The sequence below is a fragment of the Diaporthe batatas genome, assembly GCF_019321695.1.
Source record: "Diaporthe batatas strain CRI 302-4 chromosome Unknown Contig00003, whole genome shotgun sequence".
Taxonomy (NCBI): domain Eukaryota; kingdom Fungi; phylum Ascomycota; class Sordariomycetes; order Diaporthales; family Diaporthaceae; genus Diaporthe; species Diaporthe batatas.
The window spans coordinates 7,022,775-7,037,436 of NW_025408550.1; the positions used below are offsets into that span (position 1 = coordinate 7,022,775).

At 52.9% G+C, this 14,662-nt stretch overlaps 3 protein-coding genes across 3 annotated transcripts; 1 reads left to right on the top strand and 2 right to left on the bottom strand.

The window, feature by feature from the left end:
* Nucleotides 1-3,949: 3,949 nt before the first annotated feature.
* On the top strand, nt 3,950-8,526 carry KVR01_003958 (uncharacterized protein; the record flags this gene model as incomplete). The annotated part of the gene is made up of 2 exons (XM_044787831.1): nt 3,950-4,014; nt 8,235-8,526. 2 exons carry the CDS (start codon nt 3,950-3,952, stop codon nt 8,524-8,526), a joined length of 357 nt encoding a protein of 118 aa, XP_044648973.1.
* A 629-nt stretch (nt 8,527-9,155) lies between these two features.
* KVR01_003663 (uncharacterized protein) lies at nt 9,156-10,421 on the bottom strand. The gene is made up of 5 exons (XM_044789184.1): nt 10,007-10,421; nt 9,820-9,912; nt 9,627-9,754; nt 9,511-9,548; nt 9,156-9,422 (listed from the first exon to the last, which is right to left on the bottom strand). Exons 1-5 carry the CDS (start codon nt 10,293-10,295, stop codon nt 9,194-9,196), a joined length of 777 nt encoding a protein of 258 aa, XP_044648678.1. The 5' UTR covers nt 10,296-10,421; the 3' UTR covers nt 9,156-9,193.
* Nucleotides 10,422-10,659: 238 nt separating this feature from the next.
* KVR01_003275 (uncharacterized protein) lies at nt 10,660-14,661 on the bottom strand. The gene is made up of 2 exons (XM_044788016.1): nt 11,796-14,661; nt 10,660-11,694 (listed from the first exon to the last, which is right to left on the bottom strand). Exons 1-2 carry the CDS (start codon nt 14,396-14,398, stop codon nt 10,938-10,940), a joined length of 3,360 nt encoding a protein of 1,119 aa, XP_044648290.1. The 5' UTR covers nt 14,399-14,661; the 3' UTR covers nt 10,660-10,937.
* Between the last annotated feature and the right edge of the window lies 1 nt (nt 14,662).

Here is a 14,662-nt window from a genome sequence, read left to right on the forward strand (position 1 = left end):
GATTGAACTCTGGACTGGGGGTTTGGGAGATGAATGCATTAACAGAAAGACCTGTGTCACTTTTTGGAGACGCAGGCTTAGGACGTGAGCCAAGCCGATGGCTACAATCCACATTTATGCAGAAGGCGCAAGTGGCTGAAGAGACACCTTTGATGCTGCAATGCTAACTACTTAGGTGCCTGTGATATGAGCCCCCATCAGAAGATTGCGTCGTGACTTCCGTAATCGAATGTTTTGCTACATCCGAGATTTTCAATATTTTGATTGTAGAACGGCATCACCCTTCGCCACGCGCCCAAAACATTATGTCTAGAACTCGGAATACTAGAAACGTCTCCTAGAGAATCAAGGTCTATCTTGTGGAATTGTTTGGAACAGTTTCTACAGACAACCTACTACGGGAGCACTCGGTTCCAATCCTCAAGCCATATGGACTCTTCCCTGGTATCATGCGAACCTGCCAGAGTCTCAAGGACGTGGCTGTCTTTCGATAATAACACATGGGGTAATGCGAGTCAAATACAATGGTAGGGCGCGCCCAACACGCTTTTGACGCGTCCCAAGTGTAGACTCATGAAAGGAAAATTATCCCACGGTACTCTAGATTCAGTCAAGGCCATAATTGGGCTCTCTTAGCTGTCATTTGGCTCTGCCATTATACTTCTGACTCCCAAGATTCGGATGCATTCTTAGACACACTACTTCCGCATAGCCCTGCTCCAAGAATCATTACGGGATTTCTTCAATCGTGAGAGTCTCAAGTACGCTCCCTTTGGGCCTTCATTCCAAGAGACCCAACCGAATGACTTCATAGAGTACCTAGATTGCCATCTCTGGAGATTCCTGCGGCTATCTGAACACATACGAGGAGACAGAGAGATCCCCCGAGCATCGGCCGCCAAGTTATATTACTAGTATGTGCCCAATAGCCGATGGCCATCTGGTCGCTACAGCAGCTAGGCAAAAAATCCAATTCTACTCAGTCGCGAGAGCAGTATCTCATCAATACTGAATTGAGCCAATTGGACTGATTAACTTTGTAATCCTGTCAACCCGACCCAAGAAATCCTACGCTAATAATAATGAGGAGAAGATTGTCACCTGCTTAGCATAATAAGCCGCAGCCGCAGAATCAGAGGGCTGCGACGACGCTGACCGGGCCTTAGATTAATCGGGATCCTCAGCAATGGTCTTCCTTCTGCTGACGCTAATCACCAGCCTTGATTGCAGCCGTAGCCGTCTGAGTAAACACACTGCCAAGTGCGCAGTGGAAGACATCAAATTATTTGCTTTAAAATGTACAAGAGATGGAAAGACACAAAGGCTGACGTCCAATATCTAAAGAACCGATCAACATTTTCAAAAATAGTAGCTCACCTCTCAGCCATAAATACCAGTGGCACAGATCTAAAGGACCAATCGTTTCAGTTCAATGTTCCCGAGCTGGTCCTGCTAAGCTGTCAACTTATATCCAGCCGTCCACTTGGCTTAGCTTGAAGAACTTACAGAAGGGATATCTTTGATCATCAAGGCTATCCTAAGCGCCGCTTGAGGCACTTCCCAATGCGGCACCTGCCAGCCTGAAGCCAGCTGTACAGTTTCGTTGGGACGAGTTTCCAGCCAATGCTGGTACTCTCATTGCGGTGACATTGCTGGCTGCTTCAACTATGACCACTGCATCGAGCCACGAACAAGACAGCCTGAATGCTCAAACGAGATCGAGAACCAAATCAGGATCCTGCCGACCTCCGAATCGCCAATCAAACCCACATCAAGGACCAGAGCTATAAAGCGACAGTGCTGTCTGTACCAAGAACGACACGGCGGTCCCTAACCGTGTGATTCCGTTCTTTTCTTCCAGAGAGTGCCTGGCAGCGCCAAGAAGTGAAGCGTCGGATGGTTCCTTACGATGAAGGAGGACACGGTCCTTGAGTTCGAGGGCGATGGATACCTGCGGATCGCGCAACTGGATAAGGTAGGGTGCTCGGGAACTTTACCTAAGCCTTCCGGGCGTACTTAGACCCGATTAATGACGGCGAAGTGTCTTTAGGGCCGAGTGACAGTGTTGGAATTACCTAAACTTACCATAAGAAGGGCTTGGGTAGAGATTTAGTCATTTCTATGGGTGCTACTAATAATTTCTGAAGCATGTGCACTTTGTTCATTCATTTAAAACATAGTATACTTATGTAGACTGAGAACTGTAACAGTAGAAAGTTGGGCATCCTACAGTTCTTTTAGACATACTTCAATTAACTTTTGGAACACCCAAGCCTTATCAAAATTCACAAATATCTGTGCTAGCGGTAGACTGTAGATCTGGATTGCTGAAGGTCATTTTTCCTGGTTGTTAAGGGTAAAAGACAATTCTGTGAACTCCCGAGACTGAATTCCGAGGATTCAAGGCAGACCTCACAGTCGACGCGGGCCGGGAGTTTTGATTATGGAACTGCCGCAAGACCCGTCATTTTGATGACCATTGACTTTGGAGCCTTCGTTCAGAAAGACATGGCTGACTACCAGACCAGGATGTGCTAACTAGGTAGTCTTCTTTGATGTTGGGCCTGCTTGGCTGGGAAATATGCCTGTTTCCACCAGGGAGGCCGCATAATGAACGCCAGCTACCCAAGTGCTTCTCAGGACCACCAAGTTACCTAGGTACTTAAGTACTTTGCCTTGGTGCTTGGGCTGCCCGCTGCAACTTGTCCATGTTATTTCTTTGGCTTCTGAAATTGCGTCTCATTGGTGCTCCTAGGATATTGGAGGCCTCACAGGACTTCCAGAGATCGCTGAGCATGGAAAATGGAAAATACTTGGGCGGGTCTAAGATGATGCCTGTGGGCCACAACGACGTCCGAAAATGCCACTGTGCAATTGCCCAAATCGGCAACCGTGGCAGCAAGCGTGCAAGCTGAATGGCCGAGGGGTCGTGCAGGCTCATCCCTGCATGCCCAAGTACCTAAGTACCTAGGCACGTTCCGCCTGTCTACTAGGCGGGGCCAACTTATAAGGGTGTGCTGGTCCAGCGTCAAATTTGGCCGGCGGGGGGCCATACGCTCGCTGAATACAAATACATTCAACTAGACGTAAATAATCGATACTTACCTTGGTAGATGGTACTTGGATGCCTCTTGTCTAGTTTTTATACTCTAGATTCTCCTGCACGCCGCCCTCCACCCTAGGGCATTCAAATTGGTTCAAGTGACCGTCCTAATCATCTTAGAGACAAGTGCACAGCCGGTTGTCTGTTGGTAGTTAGAGAACTAACGAATATTGATGGTGGGCCATGTCCCAAATGTGCCCCGATGAAGACGCCTAAAGTATATCATGGGGGCGAAGCAGACACCTTGGCAGCCGAGCCGTCCTAGTCTCCTACAGCGGCAAAGGCTAGCCACCCACATCCCCCGTCTTTAAAATTCCCCGTCTTCTATTCGTAATTTGCTGTCCCATCCATCTTACTTTCTCAACAACCAAAATATACTGCAATCGCAACCGAGAACAGCACTCGGAAATGGACAGCCCACTATCGCACAACGACTCCCTTCAGCGGAGGCGGATCCGCCCAAAGAGGACTTCCTCCTCTACGGCGAACGCCTCCGGCACCGCACCCGAAGACCCTTTCAACGACCGCGTTACGCAATCACCACAGCCAGAAACAGACTCCTTCGTCAGCTCTCAACGCCATCCCAGGTCGGCCTCGGCCCTCACTAGCTCGACCTCTCAGGGCGGCAATGACTCCACGCCCGGCCGTGCCAGATACTTCCACAGTCGTCGGGTCCGCAAGGATGAAGTCATCAAGCCCTGGGTAAAGGATCCCAAAGACCCTGCCGAGAAGTGGATAGAGATTATCCCTCTTATCGGATTGTTCATCGGAATGGGCTTTGCGGGGCTCCTGGTCTGGGATGGTCTTCGCAGCGTCGTTGAGCACAAGTACTGCCCGGTCTTGGACATGAACATGGCCGAAAGCATCGGAAACGGCCTCTGGTATGCCGAGCAACAAAAGGGGGGTTTTGGGTGAGTAATAAATGCTGAGTTCCTGTGAATACCTGACTACATCTGACATCCGTGTATAGGAATGGCGAGTTTGACCAAACCATGGGGTTCAACTCGGAAAATTTGTTTGTCGAGAATGGCAATTTGGTTATCAAGGCAACCGCGAATATTGAAGGCAGGGTCAGTACTCTACCTGAGAAGAAGAAGGGAGAGCGGACCTTGGTAGCTCCCGTTTATTCTGGCCGTATCAACACAAAGAACAGCGCATCGATCAAGTACGGTCGGGTCGAAGTTGTTGCAAAGATGCCCAAGGGCGACTGGCTCTGGCCCGCTATCTGGATGATGCCAGTCCGCGACACCTACGGCCCGTGGCCCGCCTCTGGTGAGATCGATATTGCTGAATCCCGTGGCAACAACCACACCTACTCTGCAGGAGGCAACAACGTCTTGTCATCCACACTCCACTGGGGACCCGAGCATGATACCGACAGGTGGTGGCAAACATCTAAGCAGCGAGCCTCGAGACACAGCGTCTACTCGGACGGCTTCAACACATTCGGCCTTGAGTGGTCACAGAAGTACATTTTCACATATCTCAACAACCGCCTGATGATGGTCATGTACACCCCCTTCGCCAACCCAATGTGGAAGCGTGGCAGGTTTCCCCCGACAAACTCCAACGGATCGGCCCTCGTCGACCCATGGTCGCACACCGGCCTCGATAACACGCCCTTCGATCAGGAATTTTATCTGGTACTCAACCTCGCTGTTGGCGGAACCAATGGTTGGTTCGAAGACGGGAAGGATGGGAAGCCCTGGGCGGATAAATCTAAAGACGCGGTGAAAGAGTTCTGGGACGCTCGCAACACATGGTATCCCACGTGGTCTCAGCCGTACATGGAGGTAAAGAAGGTTACGATGTTGCAACAATGTGACGGGGATGAGCAGAGTGGACAATGCAAGTGTTGAGACCGCCTTTCATACTCTTAGTTGACGAAATGGCAAGAGGGTCAGTGTTTCGTGAAGTTGATAGAGCTCATCGGCAGGAATCTTGCACGTTCACTGGGACAGCCACTCTCTTTTTCTCTCTCTCTTTTTTTGAAGAAAAAAAACCAAGAACACAAAAACAAACGTTTCAGCCATGCCTCGCCAAGAAACCCTGTGGGCTAAATTTCAAAAGGTGGTCATTCATTCCACTGCTGCCTTGCCGCACTATTGTGCCAGTAGCTCTAACGCATCCGCCGTAAAAGATTGGCGCACGCGAGAGCCAGATAGTGTACGGATTTGCTGGCAACAGATCAAGCTTCAGTAAAGTCGTGCTTGATCTGTCTCGCTTCTAATAATGTCTACGAAGACCGCGCGCTTTGCTAGTCAGGCCCCGGGTGCTCTGGCCTATACCTAGCTAACACACTTGCATTCCCTACTTATAAGTAAGTACTGACCTACCTAGGTACTTAAGTAATTAAGTACCTACTTAAGTAGGTACTTAGATATAGGCTGGTCTAGTCACCACAAGCTCCCACAACTCACTGCTCGCAAATCGACGAAATCCTCGGGGTGCAATATTTTTCTTCCCCGATTTCTCTGCAACAACTTTGCCCCCGGCCTTCATTACCAGCCTCATTCCATTTTCTCCCTCCATCCCTGCACAACCACATCCAGCCACCTGCAAGAACGTGTATCGTTACCTTTCCAAGGTCCCAGAATCGCTAACCCCATCGAGGTCTCGTTCACATCTCAGCTCGTTCTTTTCGGTAGCGGCTGGTCTTGAATCTCCCGACAAGGTCCGACCCAACACAGGTTTAATAGTCGCAGCTAACAGCCTCAGGGAGAGAATGGAGCATCGTCATTCACCAGCGTCCGGACTTCCATCCACGGAGCCGGAAAGCATTCGACCACGATCTAGGTCCTCCCATGTTCCGAACAGGCGATCCAAAAGTAGCAGACGAGACCAGAGACAAAGCCACGACCAGCGTGACCAGATTTCGAAAGAGGGATCGCTGTCTTCCAGTGATCATGCTACCAACATCCATGGCGCTTCGAGCCAACACAGGCCACGGGCAAGCAGTCTCCCCGGGCGCGCCGCACCTATCCAGCCCAGGGCTACTTTCCTTGAAGACATCAAGCACGAAGTCATGGTGAACTACCTATACCAACAACAGTGCATTCGTCTCTGGGTCTCAGACGGAACCGGCGTCGTTGAGGGCGTCGTCGTACGGAAGACAGCTACCGACTATATAACCTGCCCCCAAGAGCTTGCTTCTTCCACGTTTGCACAATCCATGGCGGCCTTGGGAGTTCAAGTGAGCCCCCCTTTACCCTCAAAATAATTTCTTCCCTCAGCAACGTGGGAAATGATTGCATACTAACTGATGTAAAAAGTGTGCCATGACCGTCAACTCTCGCATCATCAAGTCCTTCTTGGCGTGGGCTCCAGGTGCTGTGGACGTGCCTTTAAAGAATGGTCTTCGCGTCCAAATCTTGCCCAGCGTTCATGACCTGGCCCGAGCAAGGAAGCAGCAGTGCGCCGCATTCATCGCGGGAGAAGGCCTGCTCGTCGTGTGGGATGACGACGCAATGCACCTCATCAAGCGGGCAACATCGATCCAGGAGGAACTCATGCAGCTCGTCTGGAAGACCGAGGCGCCTGCAGAAGGGGCTATAGCCGACAACGTCTTCGGCAAAGCAGAGCAGGAAGAGATCGTCGACGTGGAGACCGGCGAGCTCAAACCCCAGAGCAGACCGAGACACAAACAGAATGCCGTGCTTCTCAGCCTCACCCTTTGTCTTATCACGACATCTATAGGGGCTGCCCTGCGGCAACTTGTCATCGAGTCGGCTCTAGATCTGGCATGGCATCGCATAGCTCTTATCAGCCTGTTCCCGATCTCGATCTTCTTCACCCTTTTCTTTTGCCAGGTCATCTGGGGCTCCGGTGCCCAGATTATGGGCTCTGTTGAACAGATGAAAGTCAACTCCAAGTTCTTCTCGGCAAATAAGTCGCCTCGCCTGCAGAACGCCATACTGCCACATGTCACCATACAGTGCCCTATCTACAAGGAAGGCCTTGCCGGTGTCATCATGCCCACAGTCCGGTCAGTCAAGGCAGCCATGACTATTTACGAGCTGCAAGGCGGGTCGGCAAACCTATTCATCAACGACGACGGGTTGCAGCTATTACCCGAGGAGGAACGGAAGGCACGCATCCAGTTCTACTCGGAGAACGGAATCGGCTGGACGGCCCGCCCTGGTCACGGGGACAAGGGCTTTCAGCGGCGTGGCAAGTTCAAGAAGGCCTCCAACATGAACTACGCCCTTATGGTCTCCTGCAAGCTTGAGGATAAGCTCGCCCGGGTCTATCGCCACGGTGGCTGGACTCAGGCCGACGAGGCACAGGCGTACTGCAAAGCCCTAGCCGAGGTGAACACGGAGATGGAAGGCCGCGCGTGGATGGATGGAAATATCCGTGTCGGGGACTACATCTTGCTTATCGATTCCGATACTCGTGTCCCAGAAGACTGCCTCCTCGACTCTGTGTCGGAAATGGAACAGTCACCCGAGGTCGGTATTTTGCAGTTCTCATCCGGCGTCATGCAGGTCGTCAATACATACTTTGAGAACGGCATCACGTTCTTCACCAACCTGATTTATTCCGCCATCCGGTTCACAGTTGCCAACGGCGATGTCGCTCCATTCGTCGGACACAACGCTGTTCTCCGCTGGTCTGCCCTGCAGACGATCAGCTATCAAGACGAGGACGGCTATGAGAAGTTCTGGTCCGAGTCACACGTGTCCGAGGATTTCGACATGTCGCTCCGCCTCCAGTGCTCCAGTTACATCATTCGGCTCGCCACCTGGTCCGGCGAAGACTTCAAAGAGGGGGTGTCTCTCACAGTATACGACGAGCTGAGGCGCTGGGAGAAGTATGCTTACGGATGTAATGAGCTCCTGTTCCATCCGATTCACAAGTGGCCCATCACGGGGCCCTTCACGCCTCTCTTTCGCAAGTTCCTGTGTTCAGGCATCCCGACCACCTCCAAGATCACCGTGGTGTCGTATATCGGCACCTACTACGCAATTGCCGCCGCCTGGATCATGACGAGCACGAATTACTTCCTCTATGGCTGGTTTAGCGAGCACCTCGACCGGTATTACGTTGACTCCTGGCAGGTCTGGTTCTCTATCATCATCGTCTTCAACGGCCTTGGAAACATTGGACTTGCCGCCATGCGATACCGCAGCGATGGCAAGAATTTCTTTGTTTGCCTTTTGGAGAACTTCAAGTGGATGATACTTCTGGCCATCTTCCTTGGCGGCCTCAGTCTGCACGTCTCGCAGGCTATCCTGTGCCATATGTTCGGGATAGAAATGACCTGGGGCGCCACCAGTAAAGAGGCCGAGTTTTCCAACTTCTGGATTGAAGTTCCTAGGGTTATTAAGAAGGTATGTCATCGCCTCGTAGCTCAAGCAAACGCCAATCACCCTCAGCACTCCCTCCCTACCCGAGAACGAACATCGTCATCTCGGTCCTGAGTCCATACAGGGCCTGCCGGGAGATTCGAGCTACTGACATGCACCTAATCATAGTTCCGTTACTCGATGATTTTCTCTCTCACTGCTATTGTCACTATGGCCATCATGGCGTCCGCGCCCTTTGTGCCTCACAGCTGGCGGATCACCGACTTCGTGGCTATCTTGCCAATGTCTACAGTCGCGGTCTCCCACATGCTCTTGCCAATCGCCTTGAACCCGGCCTTGATGACATTCTCTTGGTAACAATATTGTCGACAGTTTGCTCCACAAAAGGTACAAGCCTTGATGCATATTTGCAGGTAAGAAAAAGTGTACATTTTTTCTACCCGGTCCTGATGCTAATAGTCAGGCTTGGGGAAGTGCAAATGGCGGATCTAGTGGGCTTTCCCACAGTGCGGTCGAGGTTTACAAGAGGATTCGATGTTATGAACACGCCAGAAGAAGCAATGTCTGGGTTCGCAGTGAAAGTGGTGATCGCTCAGTGTATTTGGAAATGGTTTGAGGAACTTGAAGATTTTGTGGCTTTCCAAACTCGTCACGCTCAAATTACTCGCAGTGCAAGGCAAAGATTGAATAGGTGAAGGGGCCACATACACTTGATATGTACGGGGATTAGAAACAAGACCACTTGAATTTCGCTTCCAAACACAAGACTTCATCTATATCATCATGCGATCCCTGACTTGTCGCCAGCACGATTCTCAACAGCCCATGCGGTTACAGCATCCCAGTCGCGGCACTGATGAGTCGAGTTGGCCCCAGAGAAACCCTTTCTCCTCCCATCTGGCTGCAGCTCTGCAAAGTCAAGCGTCGTGTCTGCTGAGCACATTATAGACTGTCGGATGTAGTCGATGCAGTGATACTCGTGCCCCGCTCCGGCGAAGCGCGACTTATCACTAGTGGTGATGTTAGTCCTGCCAGATCATAAAGTGTTGAATTCTCCAAGACACCAAAGACGGCGATGAAGAGTGATGGTTGACGTACTGCTTCTCGTACTTCTTGACCACGTCCCTGATGACGCCCTGTTTTGAGTGTTCAATGAGTACATGGCAATGTCTAAAGTAAAGGTCGAAATTACGAGAGACGAGACGTCACCATACCAGGCAATGAAGCTGATGCAATGCTGAGAGTGAGTAGATCTCGGCCTCTTCGGGGTCATCTTCGATGGCCTTGCTTGCAGGCATCTCAAACCGTCTTGGATATGGGACGCGGATAAAGCCAGATCCGACTTTCGAGTCCGTGTAAGCAGGAGTGCTGCGTGTCTCTGAACATGGAGAGTCAACCATAGCTTACTAGGCATCAGATCATCCCATAGCTTATCCCCTTCGACACTCGTGTCTTCGTAGTCAGTGGGGAAGTCGAATTTAACCTCCTTCACAGGAGGGACTGGTGCCGGAGCGTCAGCGGGCGAGGTCCCAATGGAATCAGACAGCTCGATCTTCTCCAGAGCCTGAGATGGACCGCGAGGCAGTCAACTCACAGTCCGGGACAAATGCCTGTGGTGGTAATAGCGTTCCATTGTTGCTGTCGCCGCCCGCCACTGCTGCCTCTTTGCTGGCACCGGCTGACACAACTGCCTTGACCGTCTGCCCGTACCGATCTCCAGCCGTGAAGCCAAGTAAAAATACCACAACCGTCAGAAGGGACAAGAATGCCACTCGCATCGCCTTCTCCAACCGTTGTGACCTCTGCCGTTTCACAGCCTCGCCAGGCACGTAGCTTTCAGGGCCGTCGTCCAGCGGGACGGACGTGTATGTGTCGTTGCCCATGATGATTCAGTTGGTGCTCTTCATCGGCCGGCGTTGTGAAGGCGACAAACGTGAACCATCACGGGAATTGTTTACAAAGAGAACAGCGGCGTGTAAGATTCGTACCTCGAGAAATTAGTTTAGGAGACGCTGAGTCTTGATACAAGCTGTATTTCCGGCGCGGGCGCTCCGGCTGCTCAATTGGGAAGAGCCCAATTTACCCGCAGCGGGTCAGGGGTTGTGGTGGAGCTTCAGACCTGAACCCTCTCCAAAGAGCGGGCAAAATTTGGCACCATCTACTGTACCACTTAAGTAGGTATGCTTGGGCACACCAGAAGACAGATCCTACGTAGACACTTTCAGGTGGTCAAGCGGCACGGGGACATCAAGACAAATATCATTGATTTGATTTCCATATAACTTAATAATCCATTAGAAAACTTTCAAGTGGCTCGTGCTCGAGTCTACTCTATCCGGAATCAATGATGTACCAACCCATTCTATGTTAAAACGCCGTCCGTCTATAATCATCAGCTCTATCCACCTCTTCTTTTAAGGGCCCCAGTAATTGTCCACCGTGATCTTGCCGCCGCGTCCTCGAAAATATGAAAAACACTAAGCTTCATTGTCCAATCGTCAAGCTGGAAGGTCTTGGGCAACCATTTAGGCGTCTTCGTCGTCCGTGTCAGGGGGGTGCGGTGTGCCCTTGGGGCTGTTCAGCCACTCAATGTGCCTCAATCGTCGCCGGGCTTGTTGCTCCTTCAGATCCTTCTTGGTCATCTTCCTCTTCTTCTTGGCCTTGAACTTGAGCGGCGTGTCGATGTTGTCCTCCACTCCGCTGTTGACAGTGCTGTTCACGGCGCTGCTAACTGCAGTGCTCGCTCCGTTGGCAGGGGTGCTAACACCAGACGATGGTGCAGTGGAGCCAGGGCGGGAGTCTTCGAAGCGATCGAGCGAGATGGCGTTGCTGCCCCTGTGCGTCATGCGACCGTCGCGCACGTGCCATTGCTCCGAGGCCAGCGCACCCACAAACTCCTCGTTGTGACTGATCATCACAACACCGCCCTTGAAGTCGCGAATAGCAACAGCCAGGCCGCCCAGGGAGTCTCGGTCCAGGAAGTTGGTTGGCTCGTCCAGAACCAGCAGGTGAGGGTTGTTCCACATGGCACCAGCGATGACAACCTTGACCTTCTGACCACCTGACAGCGACCCGATCTCATTGTGGTTGGCAATCTCTGGGTCAAGTCCAAGATCCTCAAAGTGCTGAGAGATGACCTTGGGCTCCAGGACACGGTAACCGAGACCCTCTCGCGAGGCCTCGTGATCATCGAACTCCTGGACCAACTTGTCGAAACCGAGTTCGATGAGGGTCTCGCGGCTAATTTGAGAGTTATGCTTGGGCAACCACCCCTTCCATTGACTGTCTTGTTGTTAGTCCTCATGCGGTGGGAAGGAGGCGGGTGCTACTGAGAAAAGACCCGCACTTTGTGGTTGTGGGGTGGAGGAGTGTCAGGAACTCACATTTCGTATTGGAAGGACTTCTTGTACTTCTGGCGACCGACGAGCGTCTCGATTTGGCGAGCGCCCTTTCCATCTCCCATGTCGATGGTCTTCTGCATTTGAGCTCGGTCCGCGTCAGACAGGGCTCTTGTCTCCTTGAAGTGGACCTCTCGGTCATCGCCGTGCTGGTAACGCCACTGGAGGTACTGGTTGGGCGTCTTCTCAAGATGCATCTCCACGTGCTCAAGCGCGTGCTGCTTGATATAACCAATACGCAGGTTAGGGTGCTTTTCCACCTTTCCAGACGTTGGGATCACCTCGCCTGTAAGCAGCTTGATGAGAGTCGACTTTCCAGCACCGTTGGGCCCGATGACAGCAACGCGGGACGACAGGGAAAGCTGGCAGGTGACATCGGCCAAGGATGGCTTGGGAGCCTTGGGATACTGGTAGCTGACATTCGTCATACGAACAATGGCACGGGTCTGAGACTTGATGCCGGACAGGATACCAGGCGGCGGGAATCTAAACTGCACGAGGCTGGCGGACAACGTGTAGTAGCTCTTCGCTTCGGGGCGAACGTTGACAAACGCATTCAGGTTGCCCTTGAAGTGGCCGAGCTTCTTCCCGGGCTCGTAGTGGTAGATGTCCGTTGTGACGTTATCCAGGAAGCCGGAGTCGTGAGAGACAATCAAACTGGTGATATCCGTGTGCGATCTTAGGTACTGCTCCAACCATGCGATGTTCTCGACATCCAAGTGGTTGGTGGGTTCGTCCAGCAACAGGACATCGGCCTTCTGCAGCATGGCCCTGGCCAGCGCGAGCTTCATCTTCCAACCGCCCGACAGGGAGCCGACCCTCTGGGCCTGGCGGCCTTCGGGGCCAGCGGTGAAGCCGAACTCTGCTAGGACCTCCGAGATACGTTCAACACTTGTGCCGAGCTTTGTGATCTCGGGATCTTTTGCAACAAAGTCCAGGATGCTAAGGTCTGCATCCTCGCCCTGGTTGTGTTCGACATAGCAGGTTCGGAGGACATCCTGCGGGGGGAACCCTTCCAGCTTGCCACCGGCGATGGCCTTCATCAAGGTCGACTTTCCAGCACCGTTGCGACCGCACAGTCCGTAGCGGTGGCCCTTCAAGAGTCGCAGGTTTGTGTGCGAGAGCAGGAGCATACCGCCGTAGGCCAGCGAGAAATCGGCATTCACGATCTCGACCTCTCCATCGTCCTCCTTCTCGGGCTCGCCGTACATACGATGGTCTTCGTCGACATAGTACTTTTGAACGGCATTCGCGACAACCTCGTGAGCGTCAGGTCCTGTCACGAGACCCTTGAGATAAGGCGAAAGCTTCCCAGCGATACGGCTGACGAAGCGATGGTTGACATCTTCAGCAATGAGTTCGCAGACATAAGGCTTCGCCAGCTTGAACAATTCCAGGTCGCCGGCGACTCCGCCGTTGTTCTTGATCTCCCTGTCGACAATCTTGGCAACGTCGTCCGCGTTGATGCGCTCAACAACGTCCTTGTCGGTGGCCATGGCCTTGTCCATGACATCCATCGCCCTCTGGGCGAGCTCTCGGACCTCAGGAAGGGATGCACGGTCGAGGACTCCCTTGACACCGGGCTTCAGCTTGGGCAAGAAGGTCCGCGCCTCGATGGGGTCGTGGACCAGCTTGGTCAGGTTTTCTGTGATGACGACGGACCTTCGCAGAGTCTCTTGCGGTGTTGATGGGTTGTAGAGAGATCGCTCGAGGAATGGCGTCAGGAGGGCGAGGACAGGGGATGTGACGATGGCAACAAAGGTTGTCTGTGAGAGGGCATGGATGGCCTTGTATACTGCCTCCGGAGAAGGCTTGCGCATTGCCTCGAGCAGCAGGGGCAGCTTGGGTGCGACGTCGTCATTTTGGAGGAGGGCTGTGAGCGAGTCCATAGTCTTGACTGCCTGCTTCTCGACCTCGGACTTCAAGTCGTGCATGCCATTCTCGACGAGGGGGATCAGGCCGGCCAGCTTGGCACCCATTATTTCGCGCAAAACGTCTTTTTCATGGGCCTCCTCCTTTGTGCCACCGAACTCGAGCTTGGCCTTGTCGGCCATCTTCTGCATGAGTTTCAGAGCGCCGACGGTGCCTTGCCACTTGCCGGTCGTCTTGGAGAGGTATCTTTGCAGGGCAGGGAGGAGGCCGACGACGAGAGCCTCGGGGCTGAGGTGGTTGAAGAGGGCGTCGATGCCGTATTGTGCGGCGTCGCGAACAACGGAACCCTTATCGGCGAGGGCGTCGAGGGCGCAAGCAACCACGCCGCCATCCTTGACGAGGAAAATGACTTCTGAGACGGGCTGTCGTGGGGGGAAGCGCTCGAGGAGTGCACCAAGAAGGTTCTGTGCGCTCTCTCTCCTGAGCCCGGACTTCTTGTCAGACGCAGCCTTCTTGATTTCGGCCAGGATGCCGTAAGATTCCAAGCCGCGGCATCCGACGCTGGGTGAGTTCAGCAGGAGTTCGCAGAGACCATAGGCAGCGTCGACCGAGGCGTTGGAGGTCTTTGCGTTGAAGATGGCCTCCATGAAGGCCGACACATCGGCTTGCGATGGTGGCGGGGCGTCGCCATTTGCGACGACGGTCGGGGGGTTCATTTCAGGTGAAACGGGACGCGGCACTCCAGAATACAGAATGTCGGGAAATCTGCAGCAAGATGGGCTTGCTTTGCCACAGAAGAAGAAGAAAAAAGGGAAAATAGAAGAAGGAGTGGAGAGGTTGGCGTGCAAGAAGCAGCCGGAAAAAGGGGGACAGAGCGTGGGATGGCGATGGTGGTTGAGCGGAAGGAGAAAATCCTCAGGGTCCGCGCTCCACGGGGGCGTAAAGCGAATTCTGCATTCGTCCGCCAGACTGACTTGACT

Coding starts and splice junctions, on each gene's coding strand:
- KVR01_003663 (XM_044789184.1), bottom strand. CDS start 10,295: ATGGGCAACGACACATACACGTCCGTCCCGCTGGACGACGGCCCTGAA. Junction 9,755..9,819: donor ATGGGATGATCTGATGCCTA/GTAAGCTATGGT, acceptor CGGACTCGAAAG/TCGGATCTGGCTTTATCCGC. Junction 9,549..9,626: donor TGCATCAGCTTCATTGCCTG/GTATGGTGACGT, acceptor CACTCAAAACAG/GGCGTCATCAGGGACGTGGT.
- KVR01_003275 (XM_044788016.1), bottom strand. CDS start 14,398: ATGAACCCCCCGACCGTCGTCGCAAATGGCGACGCCCCGCCACCATCG. Junction 11,695..11,795: donor AAGTCCTTCCAATACGAAAT/GTGAGTTCCTGA, acceptor ACAACAAGACAG/TCAATGGAAGGGGTGGTTGC.